We start from the raw sequence: 12,756 nt of genomic DNA, 5'->3' as shown, positions 1-12,756 counted from the left end.
TGTGTATGTGTCCTGTAGTATTTCAGAAGAGGAGCCAGGGCCACTGAGAAGCACCACAGAGGTGAAAGGAGGGCCCAGGATCAGCCGGACATTCAGCTATCTGCGAAACAAGATGACAAAAAAGGGCAAGGTAGGAAAATGTTGCCCTCCACAACTAAATAAACTTCCAAAAACATGTGGTGTGTGGCCTGATGTAGCATATGTGTATTTTGTTTGTTTGCACACATTTCAGTTAAAGCCAATAAATAAAATTGCATTTACAAGACCCAGTGAATGTACAAACAAATGTGCTGTGAGCGGCTCAGCTCTCAGAAGACATGACTGTAACTTTACCGGGAGTGGGTAGGTCTCCAGCTCGTCTCCATGGTGATGTGACTGAAGTCAATAGAATTTGAGATTTAAATGGGTTAAGTTCCTCATCCTAATCCATTCTTTGATTACCCAATGCTGTAATAGCATTTTCTGTGTCAAGCTGGTCATCGAGAGCATGTTTTGTACTGATGGCAACAGTATAGTCCAAAATGTTACGCAGTGTGCCTTTAAGGAGTGTTTTAGTTATAATGCCAAACATTGAAAGCCAGCAAAGTATAAATTACTTCATTTCATTTTTCATTTATTTATTCATTTGAGCAGAAAAAAGTATGTCAACATTTTACAGAAAGAAAAAAATACAAACAAGACTTTGTGCTCAAAAGGAGTAGGAAGAAGTTCAAGAACTTATAGTAAACCTACCCCTTATCTCTCATTCAAGTAATCTTCACATAAACTTTCCACTAGACTCATGCAAGAAACCGATGCATGAGTCTGTGCTTACATATTGATATAAATCGTTTATGATCGTACAAAATGTCAAAGAATTTCATCATTTACAGTCTACCAAAAAATGAAAATAAAGGATTTATCATTTACAGTCGTAAATAAATAAATACACCATATGGTACATAAGAGTTATGCCAAGGCGCATCTCTCTTTCGTTCTGATCCTACAAAAATATATATAATATCGCTCAGCCCTGCTATACCAACTATACCCAAATGTACAAGCTCCGTATAACCATGTAGAAATAGAAACTATCTGTCCATAGTCATTCACTTAAGATTGACAGGGAAAGGGAAAGAAAAAAGACCTGTATACATCACATTGGTATGTAATCCATGAACATATTGAAAACATGTATTTTGTGCTGACCTCACTTTGAGTTCACACAAAATGATTTCCAAACGCACAAAAACTTACTGTTGTCAATGCAAAATAATGCTTTAGGGTCTTAACTTTCTAACTTTCTTAACTACTTCATACAGTGCAGTTTGAATTTTTTATTTTTATTCAAAATTGTAATTGTCCTCATTTGAGTCTGACATGCCTCTGAAATTACCCATTCACCACAGTGGTGTAGTGTAGTGGCGAAATCGTGAAGTGAAAGAGGAAGTCGGTATCAAAACACAGATGGCACTGCGACTACTTCCTGGATTTCAGTCAGTCAGATGAGGCAAGAGGCACTTGTGCACAGTGAGTCGAAGACAATGGGCTGGACGGACAAAATGTAACTAAAAATTTAGGAAAAGAAAAGTGTGAAAAGATGTCAGAAAAACTGGTAAAGAGGCTCAGCTGCGCCATGAGGTGGACATCAGACTCTAGCTTATGTGAGGTAAGAAGTTGTGCAGAGTGTTCGTAATGTCTTTGAAAACTTTATTATAGAATAACACAAAACATGTTGGTTGGTTACGTTATCCCTGTCAAAATGAGATTGTCAATTCACTGTTTACTGAAGGGAGGGGCTACAGTTGTTGACGAGCGATCTCATTTGAGTGGCAATAAAAAAAAAAAAAGAAAAAGAGATGGTAAAGCCTGTATGTGAAATACAAATTGTGTATTTCGTGAAATATTTGTAAAGAAGATGTTAAACGCTAATTGTCTGTGGTACATACACTAAATGTACACTAAATATGATGCAAATGTAGCCTTGCAGCATAAGTCTGTGGCCTGGCAGTGTTCAAATCCTACCGGTCTGTGATGCTTGTTTTTTTGTTTGTTTGGTTTTTTTTCATATCTTTAAGGAGAAGGAAAAAGACAGAAAAGGAGAGAAAGAACGAGAACCTAAAGAAAGAGACAAGAAGACGCCCCACGGTCATGTGTTTGTCCTGATCTGTCCCTCTGCATCCAGCTGCTGTCAGCACTGCCACAAACTGCTGCAAACCAAAGAGTGCCTCTTCTGCAACAGTAGGGAATACTTTGTATATATTGCATACATTTGGACTTTAATTGTCTTGGTTTCCCAAACTTATTTTCTTGCAACTCATATTTCAAAAATAATTGTGACCCACCCTCCCATCTGGTTTGGTCATTTGGTCATTTTTACTCCTGTATTCACTTATAAAGCCATGTTTTCCATTTCAATTGACTACCATAAGTTAACAGTTTTTAACGTAAACGACATAAAACACAGAGACAGCTACTTTGTAAATTGAGGTTTGGGAAGCAGCAGTCAAGGAAAAGTCTCTTCTATTTGAGAAATGCTGGTTGTGCTGTAAAGTAATGATCTCATGTTGATTTATTTAGCATTATATTTGTAGAAGTCGTATGTTTGACAGTGTGTGAATCCCCAGTTAGAAAGCCTCTGCAGACGCTGCAGTTTGTGAGTTCAGGAAGTACAGAATGAGATCATTGTTGCTGTTAGGTGTGTGGGCAATGCTGCTGGCACTGCACTGACAGCACCAGGACCTTAACATTCAGTGGCTGTAACTTAGTGGTGGTCGTTTTTTTTTTTTCCCCCTGCAGATTGTGGCGTTCATGTGCACAAGAGCTGCAAAGACAGTGTGGCCGTGTGTGTCAAGAGTAAAAATAAGGTAGGTCACTTTTGATGCTTCAAAATCTTAAGCTTAGAAATAACAATATTTTATAATTCATGTTAATGTTTAGTGCATGTTTAACCTCACTTGGGCAAAGTGTTATGTGTCGTAAAGTCTGATTTAGCAGTGAACTTTATGCACTCTGAAAATCATTTACAACTTCTACGTTGTAACTTCTAACATTGTTGTGCTTCTGCTCTCCAGCTTCAAGTCATGGCCCCAGATGCTGCTCCTCTAGCTGCCAACGCAAGGACAAAATGTAAGGGCTATTCTTGGTTTCAGGATTGAACCCACTTGGATAGAAACTGGCATCAAGGGCCCCTAAACAAAACAGAAAAGCAGAAATTACGTTGAATAAATACTTTGTTTTGCAGAATCATTACAGTAAAACAGACCACCAGTTCAGCTCCCGCAACTGTACACATTCTTTAAACTCTTTATTAACACTGCCTTGTCTCTATGCCCATAGCTACATCCTCGACTGGGTCCACGGTTTCCTCAGTATCCTCGTCGTCACGGGAACGCTGGTCTACGGCCACAACCCCTGAAGACCAGTTTCCTCCAGTCCTGCCCAAACGCACCCCGAGCATCTTCACCACGCACGGCAACCTGTCCAAGAGCATCTCCACCAGCAACATCGCAGGGTGACTTTCAGTTACTTGAATGTTTTCATTTAGATAAAGCGCTGATCTACTCCGTGTGAGGTTTTATTTTTATAAATGCTTGTTGTCTGCAGGTTGGATGATGTGACGCTCAAAAGTTTGAAAGTCCGGTCCCAGTCCACGGACTCTCTCAATCAGAACAGTGCGGTCAGCGCCTCTACCGAGTCCCTCACTGATGAAGGTAATATATGAAGACATCTATAGAACCAACATTAGCCAGCTGTACCATTAATAAAGCAAGAAGTTCTGATGCTTGATTCTTGTGTATTAGGCACAGAGATGATGGATAATCAGCTGATGGGCGAGTTTGAGTGGGACATCAAAGACCTGGAGGCCGACTCATGGAGCAGCACAGTGGACAAGAAATTCTTAAAGACTCTAAAGAAAGATGAAATCAAGAGACGGGATGTCATTTATGGTAGCATGTTTTTTGATATTTTGCTGCTTGATGTATTTTTTTTAAAGAAATTGTACTTAAATATATAAATATTTGTGAACAGAGTTGTACCAGACAGAGTTTCACCATGTGAGGACCCTCCGGATCATGTCTGAGGTCTATTATAAAGGCATCCAGAAGGAGCTGCAGCTGGACCTGCACACTCTGGACAAGGTCAGTTTTATGTACAACACCAAATACTTTGATCGTAAATGACTCAGCTTCTCATATGGTAAGGAGACACAAATTGTGTTATTGTCTGGCATTACTGACCTGCAGATCTTTCCTATGATGGATGACCTGGTGGAGACCCACACAGAGTTTCTGAACCAGCTGCTGGAGCAGAAGAGAGGCTCCTCAGTGGAGGGGCAGCAAAGCAGCTTCCTCATCTACAGCATTGGGGACACGCTGGTCAAACAGGTCAGCAATGTTTTAAGCACTGGTTTCTGCATTCTTCTGCAAACATTTAAGTTGTTGTGTTTAGTGCAGTGGTTGAATGTTTCATTGGATCTCTGGATCATAAGGAAGAAAAAGCTAAATGTATCCTAGGCTTACACAGGACTTAACATCTGCTTTAAAACAATTCAAACTGCACCGTTGATGCGTTGTGCTGATGTTTTATATTTTTAAATGGGTACTTAGTTTGAAAGGTGCTTATTCGGATGCTTTAGTGCATCCAAATGAACACAATTGATGGATTTAGAGCTAAGCTGTGAATGCATGTGTAGTTTTCAGGCAGCAGTGCTGAACGGATGAAGAAGGTTTACGGGAAGTTCTGCAGTCGGCACAACGAAGCTGTGAACCTTTACAAAGATCTGCTGGCCAAAGACAAGCGTTTCCAGAACTTTATCAAGGTTAGTATTCACCTATTTAAATCATTTTGAACTGATAAGGATAGCTGTAGTTAAAATGTCTCTTGTGGTTTTGCAGAAAGTGATGAGCAGCGCCATAGTGAGGAGGCTCAGTATACCCGAATGTATCCTGTTAGTCACACAAAGGATCACCAAGTACCCAGTTCTTATCCAGCGCATACTGCAGCACACCAAAGGTCTGTTTATTTGGACAAACTCATTATGTTCAATTGCCATCAGAACATCTTGGATGATGTGTTTATTTATTTGGGTGCTCCTGATTCCTGTGTTACAGAGACAGATTCAGATCACAGCGGAGTGTCTGAGGCTCTGCAGCTTGTAAAGGAAATCCTTACAGCAGTCGACAGCAAAGTGAACGAGCAGGAGAAGAAGCGCAAGCTGAAGGAAGTGTATAGGTGAGTCCCAAATGCAGAGACTGACACTGTTGTGGTGTTATAGAGATTTGAATGCAGTGTTTTTGTATCATAGTCGCACTGATAGTAAGTCCATAATGCGGATGAAGAGTGGTCAGATGTTTGCCAAAGAGGACCTGGTCAGAGGACGGAGGCTGATACACGATGGAGTTCTGCAGCTCAAAAACTCTGCAGGGCGCCTCAAAGGTTCATTGGTTTGTTCATTCTCCTCTTGGTTCCTCTTTGGAACACGCACTAATGTTGTTTGTTTATGTTGCTGCAGATGTGCACTCATTGCTCTTGTCAGATGTGCTGGTGTTTCTTCAAGAAAAAGACCAGAAATATGTGTTTGCTGCACTGGTGAGCTAGTGTTTACTAAAGACTTCACATAAGTCTGTGTAGGACTGTTAGTGTCTGTAACTGTATCACTTTTTTTCTCAGGACCAACGTTCAACAGTCATCTCCCTTCAGAATCTCATCGTCCGAGAAGTGGCCAATGAGGAGCGAGGTAAGAAAGTGCTTCTCTCTTTCTCTGTTTATTTTCTGACAGGCATCAGGCTATAAATGTGATTTTGTGTTTAGGTCTGTTCCTGATAACTGCTGGAATTGAAAAACCAGAGATGGTGGAGGTTTTGGCCAGTAGCAAGGAGGAGCGAAACACGTGGAGGGCCATTATTCAAGATGCAATGCAATGCATGTAAGAACCCACATTTTTACACCAAATGTGAACCTTGATCAAAAGTTCTCTCAGTTCTATTACATGTAACCTACTAAACAACACAGGGCAAAGTGACATAATGTGTGGCACGAGATTAACTGTGCTTACTGTTGTGTTTTTAAAGGGAAAAGGATGAGGATGAAGGCATTCCCAGTGAGACAGAGGAGGACAGGAGACAACAAGAGAGCAGAGTGAAGGAGATTCGAGGTATACAACATTAACATAAGTGTATGAGCAATAAAATGTTTGTTTTTTTAATATCATTTAAGTAGTTTGTTTTTAAAATAATGAGATCAAATGAGGAGATGAGAGGAAATGTGTTTGTGTTTTCCTTTTTTAACCATTCATCCCTTTTTTCCAACTATTTTCTCGTATTGCGCAATATTTAATGTTCTAACAACTTGCTGCATGACATTTCCAGATTTACTCCGAAGTAAAGATGAGCAGATTGTCTCCCTGTTGGAGGAGAAAGTGCTCATTTTCAGAGAGCTGAGTGACTGCAGTGCTGCCCTTTATGATGCTTATCCAGCAATACGGGAGCGCATGCTGTTCCGAGCCACACCTGATGATGTCACGAAGGGGGAGCCAATCATCCGCGAGGCTCTGAAAGAAGGTGAGTGCGCACATGGACCCCAAAAAAAGTGGAACAGTCCAGTGGAGTGCGTCTGACTGCTGTGTCTCCTCCGCAGTGGAGTCTCTTCACTCTTTAGTCAACACTGGATTAGGCGGAGCAGCCTGCAGTGTCTCCCTCAGCCCAGCAGGGGGCGGAGTGGGACCTGTCTCCCTGCCCAGGAGAGCAGAGACATTTGGAGGATTTGACAGCCACCAGATGAACATCAGCAAGAGTAGGTTCCCTGCCGGCTCAAGGTTACACCGTGTGCTCGTGCACATGTGGAGCATTATATAATATGACTTGTATATGATAAGGCATTTTTACATGAATGCTTTATAAATCTTAATTACTGCAATGTCATGGTTACACATATTCGATCAAATGAATAATGGTGCAAATTGTTGAAAGAGGGGAAAAAAATGTTAAACTTTAATATTTTAAGCAAGCACACGTAGTAATGGAGTGTACAGTTTCACATACACATTTAAATACGATAGAGACTGTGTTTTAAATAATAGCTTATCTGGTGTGTTGTCAGATGGAGAGAAGGAAGAAGCAGATGAATCAGTGGACCTTCGAAGAACTGAGTCAGACGGTGTGCTCAAAAAGGTCAGTGGGTGTGTTTAGACTGTATGCACATCAACAATGCATTATTTATGAGTGCATTTTGTTCCCAGATCTCTCCTGAAAAATGCATTGTAGAGTCACTGAGTGTAGCGGTTAAAGCGGCAAAAGGGACTGTTTATCACGTCTCAGTTTTGGATCTTAGTAGAGCAAAGCCTGCGCATAAGGCCATCCTATTGATTACCCGTATGCAATTAAAAATCAGGGGGAAAGTCTTATTTGTGTGTAATTGATCAGAATTTCTTCCCTTTCATAAAAAAATGTTTATCTTTTAGGGAGCAACAGCCAGTCTACAATTACTACTCAAGAGAAATAATGAAGTAAGTATTGTGTTTTCTAAAGCAATTATAAACTCACAGTTTTCTATGTATTTATTTATTTATTTAATTTATTATTATGTCAATCTGTTCCTTCATACTGCATTGCATGACTCTCTCATTGTGACTATATACAGTAGAAACCTTTACCCACTTATTTTAGTATCCATATTGAAATGTTCATGGAAAACATTGGTGTGGATTGCTATATCTTTACTCCTCACCTGAGACTTCTAACTTGTCATTCTATTATTCGGCTGTTGAAATGAAAAGCTTTATTACCTTTGTCCCGCAGCAGGTCCACAGCAGTGTGACTCACCTTCACGACCTGCTGCTCTCACTGCAGGTAAAGGCAGCTCAGCTAACACAGCCCCAAAGCACCAAATCCCAGACTATGCCTCACCCACTCCTCTCTCTGTCCCTTCTAAAGGCTGTGGTGGTGCAGCAGGACTCGTTCATAGAGGACCAGCGTCAGGCCCTGAACGACCGTCTGGCTAGCTCCTCCCGACACTCTTCATCTTCCTCACTGTCCTCCGTGTCTTCGTCGCGACCGTCCTCTCTGATCGAGCAGGAGAAGCACAGGAGTCTAGAAAGGCAACGGCAGGAGGCAGCCAGTCTACAGGTCACTGCACAAAACACTTTACAGGGATATTGTACCGATTCTGACGAGCTGCAGTCAGAACTGTTTGCATCTCTTTCTCTATATTCTCTTTCATATGAATACAATTACAAATGACTAACATCAAATATTCCTTGCTTAAATAGACATGAGGTCTAAGAACTAGGCTAGTGCTTCGTTGCTAATGTATCCATTCATTTCTTCTTTATTTGTTTTAAACATTTCAATTACTTTGCAGTTTAACATTTTGCAATTGAATGCCATAGCTTTATTCATGGTCTTGCTGAGATGAAGTTTGACTACAATGAGTAGCATTTTGCACACATTTTTAATGATAATTGCTATCTCTGTTTACTCCAGAAACAGCAAGCTGCTCACCTGGAGGAAAAGCGCAGGCGTGAGCGGGAATGGGAGGTGAGAGACCGCGTGCTGTGCGAGCGAGAGGAGAAGCTAAAGGAGGAAGAAGAGCGTGGGGAGAAGAGGCACCAGGGGCTACAAGAGGAGAGAGAGCTGCTGCAGAAGAACAGGGAGCTGTACCACAAGGACCTGGAGAGACTGAGAGAGGCCCAGCTCCGGCTTGAGCGGGACAAGGAGGCACTACGCAGGGACACCGAGAGACTGGAGGCACAGCACAGGGAGCAGGTCAGCAGTACAAAGGGCTGGTCATGCTCATCTGTCTTTTTGTCCTTGAAGCCCCACTTCATTGTGCCAGAGACGAGCCGGGGTCAGCACCATGGCCCGCACAAATGCAGGGTGACCACAATTGGATAATTGCACATTGAACAATTTGGTCTGAGTAATTTCAAAATATAGTTTATATTTTTTTTATTTCTTAAACCTCAGAGCAGACACAAGGATAGATTTTATGTACATGCACACATACACATGGAGTTGTCCAAATGCAGTGTCTAGTTTAGACTTCATAAGGATTGGTATTACTTTGTCACCCTTTTCAATGAGCACTACAATAGTACTCTATTTGTTTGTTAGGCATTCAATAGGGCTGGGTACCGTTAAATGATACCAGTACAGTATCGTAAAAAGCTAAGGTACTACCGGTATTGAAATATTTTCCTTATTTCCCTCAATTTTGTCCTATTTTTGCCCTATTTCTCCAAATTTTTCTTTTCAAATTGTTTTCTTATTTTTGACCCAATTTTCCCCTGTTTTTGCCACACACAAAAAAAATCTTTTTTTTGCCACACACGTCTTGACATTGATATTATAAATTTGCAGATCTTCCTCACATTATTGTTCTGTTTTCTGGTTCTAAATGACAAATATTTTAGTATAGGTATCGAGAAAAGTATCGTTCAGGTATCAGTATGGAAAACCAAGTATCGTTAAAGTAAAGTATTTGTTTTTATTTCTTTGTCATGTAGGCAGAGGAGCTGCAGAGGTACAGTCGCACCCCCTCCATCACATCTGAAGACTCCGTACGCTTCCCCAGCACCAGCTCTCTGGACCTGGACTGCAAAGAGGCTGAACAACCAAAAGAGGTAAGTACTGGACTTGCTTTAGTCCAGTGTGCATGTCATTGACGAACGCTTTTGACCAATAACTGTATGGCTTCAACTACAGTGAAGTTAATTTTACATGGTGGTTTCAGGTGGAGCTCTCGACCTCTGCTCCCACAAAAGAACCGTTCCTTCGCATTGGCTCCAAACGAATGGGCAAAAATTTCAACCCCTTTGCCTCATCGTCCTCGAAGACACAGGGAGCAGAGAAGGAGCCCAGCAGGTTACTCCAGCTGACCAAGCCCAAAAAAGACAAGAAGGACAAGAAGAAAAAGAAAGGAGATACTCTACCTGCAGGTCTGTACCGCCACATCCAGAGAATATTACGAGCACTTCCTCTTCTACTAAATTAAAGTGATATTTCAGGGCCACATTTCCGAGTTATCCAGAGTGTTGTTGATTTCTTGAGATATATATTTATTTTTAATTCATTCAGTCCTTATATTTGAAGACTTTAGTTGTGCTAGGCTAGTGCTAGGCTTGTGCATGTCTATGGTAACTAGCAGCCTGCATTAAAAACAGTCTGACCCAAGCACAGTGCACCTGAGGCAAATCACTTATAACACCAGGCTACTATATAAATATAACCATTTTGCATTTAAAATAACTTATATTTGAGCTGCATCAGCTTCCTGGTTGTAAGCTATGCAACAGTGGACTGATCTGCTAGGTTGCCGGATCTACAGCAGTTGGTTTACCTGCGGCCGGCATTACTACACGTGGAATTCACAAAGGAGCTTTCTACAAATGAGATATGGCAACGTTTGGAGGACTACCCGATGATTTTGAAGACGTTTTTTAATGCAGGCTACAAGTTACCATAGACATGCACAAGCCTAGCACTAGCTCTGGATAACTAGGAAATGAGGCCCTACGTCAAAAATCCTGAAGTATCCCTTTAAGAACATTGTCTTGTCTGTGAGGTTTGTTGTAAATCCGCTTTGTCTCTTTTGTCTTTCTATAGGAACAAGTGCCGTTTTGTCAGATTACCAGAAAGATGACAACTACTCCTGCTAAAAGTGGAAAATCGGACAATGTTGTAGAGCTTCTTTTAAGTTTGGACACAACTTTTCCTTCGTGTGCTTGGAAACGCGTCTTCGAAGACAATCACGACATGTCCGAGGCGGCCTCACATGTTGGAAATCCCGTTGAATTGAAAGTGCCTTCAGATCCGTGCCTGTGGGAGTAGTAACTTAATAAGGAGTTGGTTTTCTCTGCTGTGAATAACGTTTTATGACAGAAAGAGATCCCAAAGTGCTTTATTGACTCGTAGCTTTAACATGTGCATTTCTTTGAAGTGTGCTGACCTTGTGCGCTTGGTGCTTCTCCTTGGAGGAAAAAAAAGAGAAAAAAAAGAAAATAGAGACGTAGCCTAAGCAGACGTGTGAGAGGTGCGGTTTTGTATATTGTGCCCTTAGCGCCGCTCGACTGTCCACACTGTGTGCTGGGATCACCATCTGTGGTCAGCCTCTCGCTCCACAGCTTTATCAGCCACCAAAGACATGTGCTTTAACTCTCACTGACGACCTCTCACTGTTGTTACTGTTCAGACAATCACCAAAATCAGCAATGGAAGAAGCACTTTAGAAATATGCACCACTGTGTTCTCAGTTTGGGAAAAGTATATATTGGGAGCTGTGATAATGTTGATAGTGTGGGAAATGTCTCGAGATCGCAAAGACAATCATATGGAAAGAGCGGCTCCTTCTAATCCTAACAAAGGATCGGAATGGATTGTTGATGTAAAAGGTGAAAATTGCAAGTTGCCAACCGTTATTCTGAAAGCGGTTTCGTTCTTTAGGTAGAAATTAGACATACTGACACTGGTTTTCTTTTTCACAGGGATTTTCCAATTTAATGTACAAATCTACGTACGTTAATCTTAAAAAAAAAAAAAATGCTCAAAAAGGGGTTCTAGTGCTGCTTTTCAATTTGTATTTTTTTGCAGCGTCACTATAGCAACAACATGCACTTTATGGCACCTAAAGAAGTACAATGGGGATAGATGGGAATACACTTGAACACTCAAAGCTTTCTGCTTATGGTAAAAACCCAAAGACACACAGCTGAGAGATGGTTCCGTCTGTGCTTTGGTATCACACTGGGACTCATCCATCTGCCGTTACTCTGAAGCAGCACATTGATTTTTTTACCCTCCCTTTCTCCAGAGGCAGCAGCAGCGGGCAACAGAAAAATATTTCAGCCCACTGCCCATTTCCCGCCTTTCTGCTGTGAGGGAACGCTCAAGCAATACTGAACTGGTCATTCAGGTTTTAAGCTCGGAGTAGCTAGTTTTTAACACACTGCCAAATAAACATTGTATTTTATTTGTTTTGATAGGCATTTGGTTTAGTTTAATTGGGGTATATTTTTATTTATCACACAAACATGGATTAGCTTCACAAACAGGCTATTAAAGTACAAATCAGAGTATAATTTTACCTTAATGCTCATTATATCTCTAAAGATACAGCAGGTCAATATAATACATGGCTATTATTTGACTTTCACCACCGTGTTTCTACTGTACATAACTGTATGTTGACATAGTGAGAGCAAAAGTAAAATGGACTGGAATTTGCAAGCAAAAAGCCTGATATACTTGATATCTGAAACATCCAATGACCTGGCTCAAAAAATCAAAAAATCCGACATCTAACATATTTGTTATTGTGACCCTATTTTGAAATCGGATTTTCCTAACTAAATGTCACCGTGAGATTCTTTTTTTTTTTTACCCCAAACATTTCTTGAACAGAACATATCTGCCATGTGTTGAGGAGTTTCAAAACATTGACATGAAGTGCCTTTTAATTAACGACAGAACACGTTTGCTGCATTTCAGAAGTGTGCCATAAAAGGCTTCCTCGGTCTCATTCCTAAATTCACCTTCTTGTTGTGCTAACCTTGTGCTAAAGTTAAACTACTTGCAATGCATTTGAAATGGCTTTCCACTGATCTACCAACGGATGCACTGTGTATCGAAGTTTTTCAACACACACATTTGTACTGAAACAGATGGTACAAACTGTATTTTTCCCATGTATAAATTGAAAAAAGGGCAAAGCAACAAACTGGTGTAAATAGATTTTCTGTACAAATATGAAATTCCAAAGTATTGACGACTTTATGTTTAG

At 40.9% G+C, this 12,756-nt stretch overlaps 1 protein-coding gene across 1 annotated transcript in view; it reads left to right on the top strand.

Annotated features, from left to right (window-relative positions):
- LOC306972051 (uncharacterized protein) overlaps positions 1 to 12,234 on the top strand; it is a 42,409-nt gene extending 30,175 nt beyond the window's left edge. The window contains 27 exon segments of the mRNA XM_079568496.1: positions 19 to 130; positions 2,058 to 2,220; positions 2,779 to 2,846; positions 3,054 to 3,108; positions 3,319 to 3,493; positions 3,586 to 3,692; positions 3,783 to 3,929; positions 4,012 to 4,121; positions 4,227 to 4,367; positions 4,676 to 4,801; positions 4,878 to 4,995; positions 5,094 to 5,214; positions 5,288 to 5,418; positions 5,495 to 5,571; positions 5,653 to 5,719; positions 5,794 to 5,908; positions 6,054 to 6,136; positions 6,351 to 6,542; positions 6,619 to 6,774; positions 7,081 to 7,151; positions 7,442 to 7,486; positions 7,779 to 7,829; positions 7,914 to 8,105; positions 8,463 to 8,744; positions 9,485 to 9,601; positions 9,712 to 9,916; positions 10,584 to 12,234. Of these exon segments, the coding sequence (XP_079424622.1) occupies positions 19 to 130; positions 2,058 to 2,220; positions 2,779 to 2,846; positions 3,054 to 3,108; positions 3,319 to 3,493; positions 3,586 to 3,692; positions 3,783 to 3,929; positions 4,012 to 4,121; positions 4,227 to 4,367; positions 4,676 to 4,801; positions 4,878 to 4,995; positions 5,094 to 5,214; positions 5,288 to 5,418; positions 5,495 to 5,571; positions 5,653 to 5,719; positions 5,794 to 5,908; positions 6,054 to 6,136; positions 6,351 to 6,542; positions 6,619 to 6,774; positions 7,081 to 7,151; positions 7,442 to 7,486; positions 7,779 to 7,829; positions 7,914 to 8,105; positions 8,463 to 8,744; positions 9,485 to 9,601; positions 9,712 to 9,916; positions 10,584 to 10,636 (3,280 nt within the window). The 3' untranslated portion in view covers positions 10,637 to 12,234.
- Positions 12,235 to 12,756: the final 522 nt, after the last annotated feature.

This window comes from Gobius niger (assembly GCF_951799975.1).
Source record: "Gobius niger genome assembly, chromosome: 12".
In the NCBI taxonomy this organism is placed as follows: Eukaryota; Metazoa; Chordata; class Actinopteri; order Gobiiformes; family Gobiidae; genus Gobius; species Gobius niger.
Note: the sequence above shows the minus strand (reverse complement) of the source record. Positions and strands in the feature narration are given on the sequence as shown.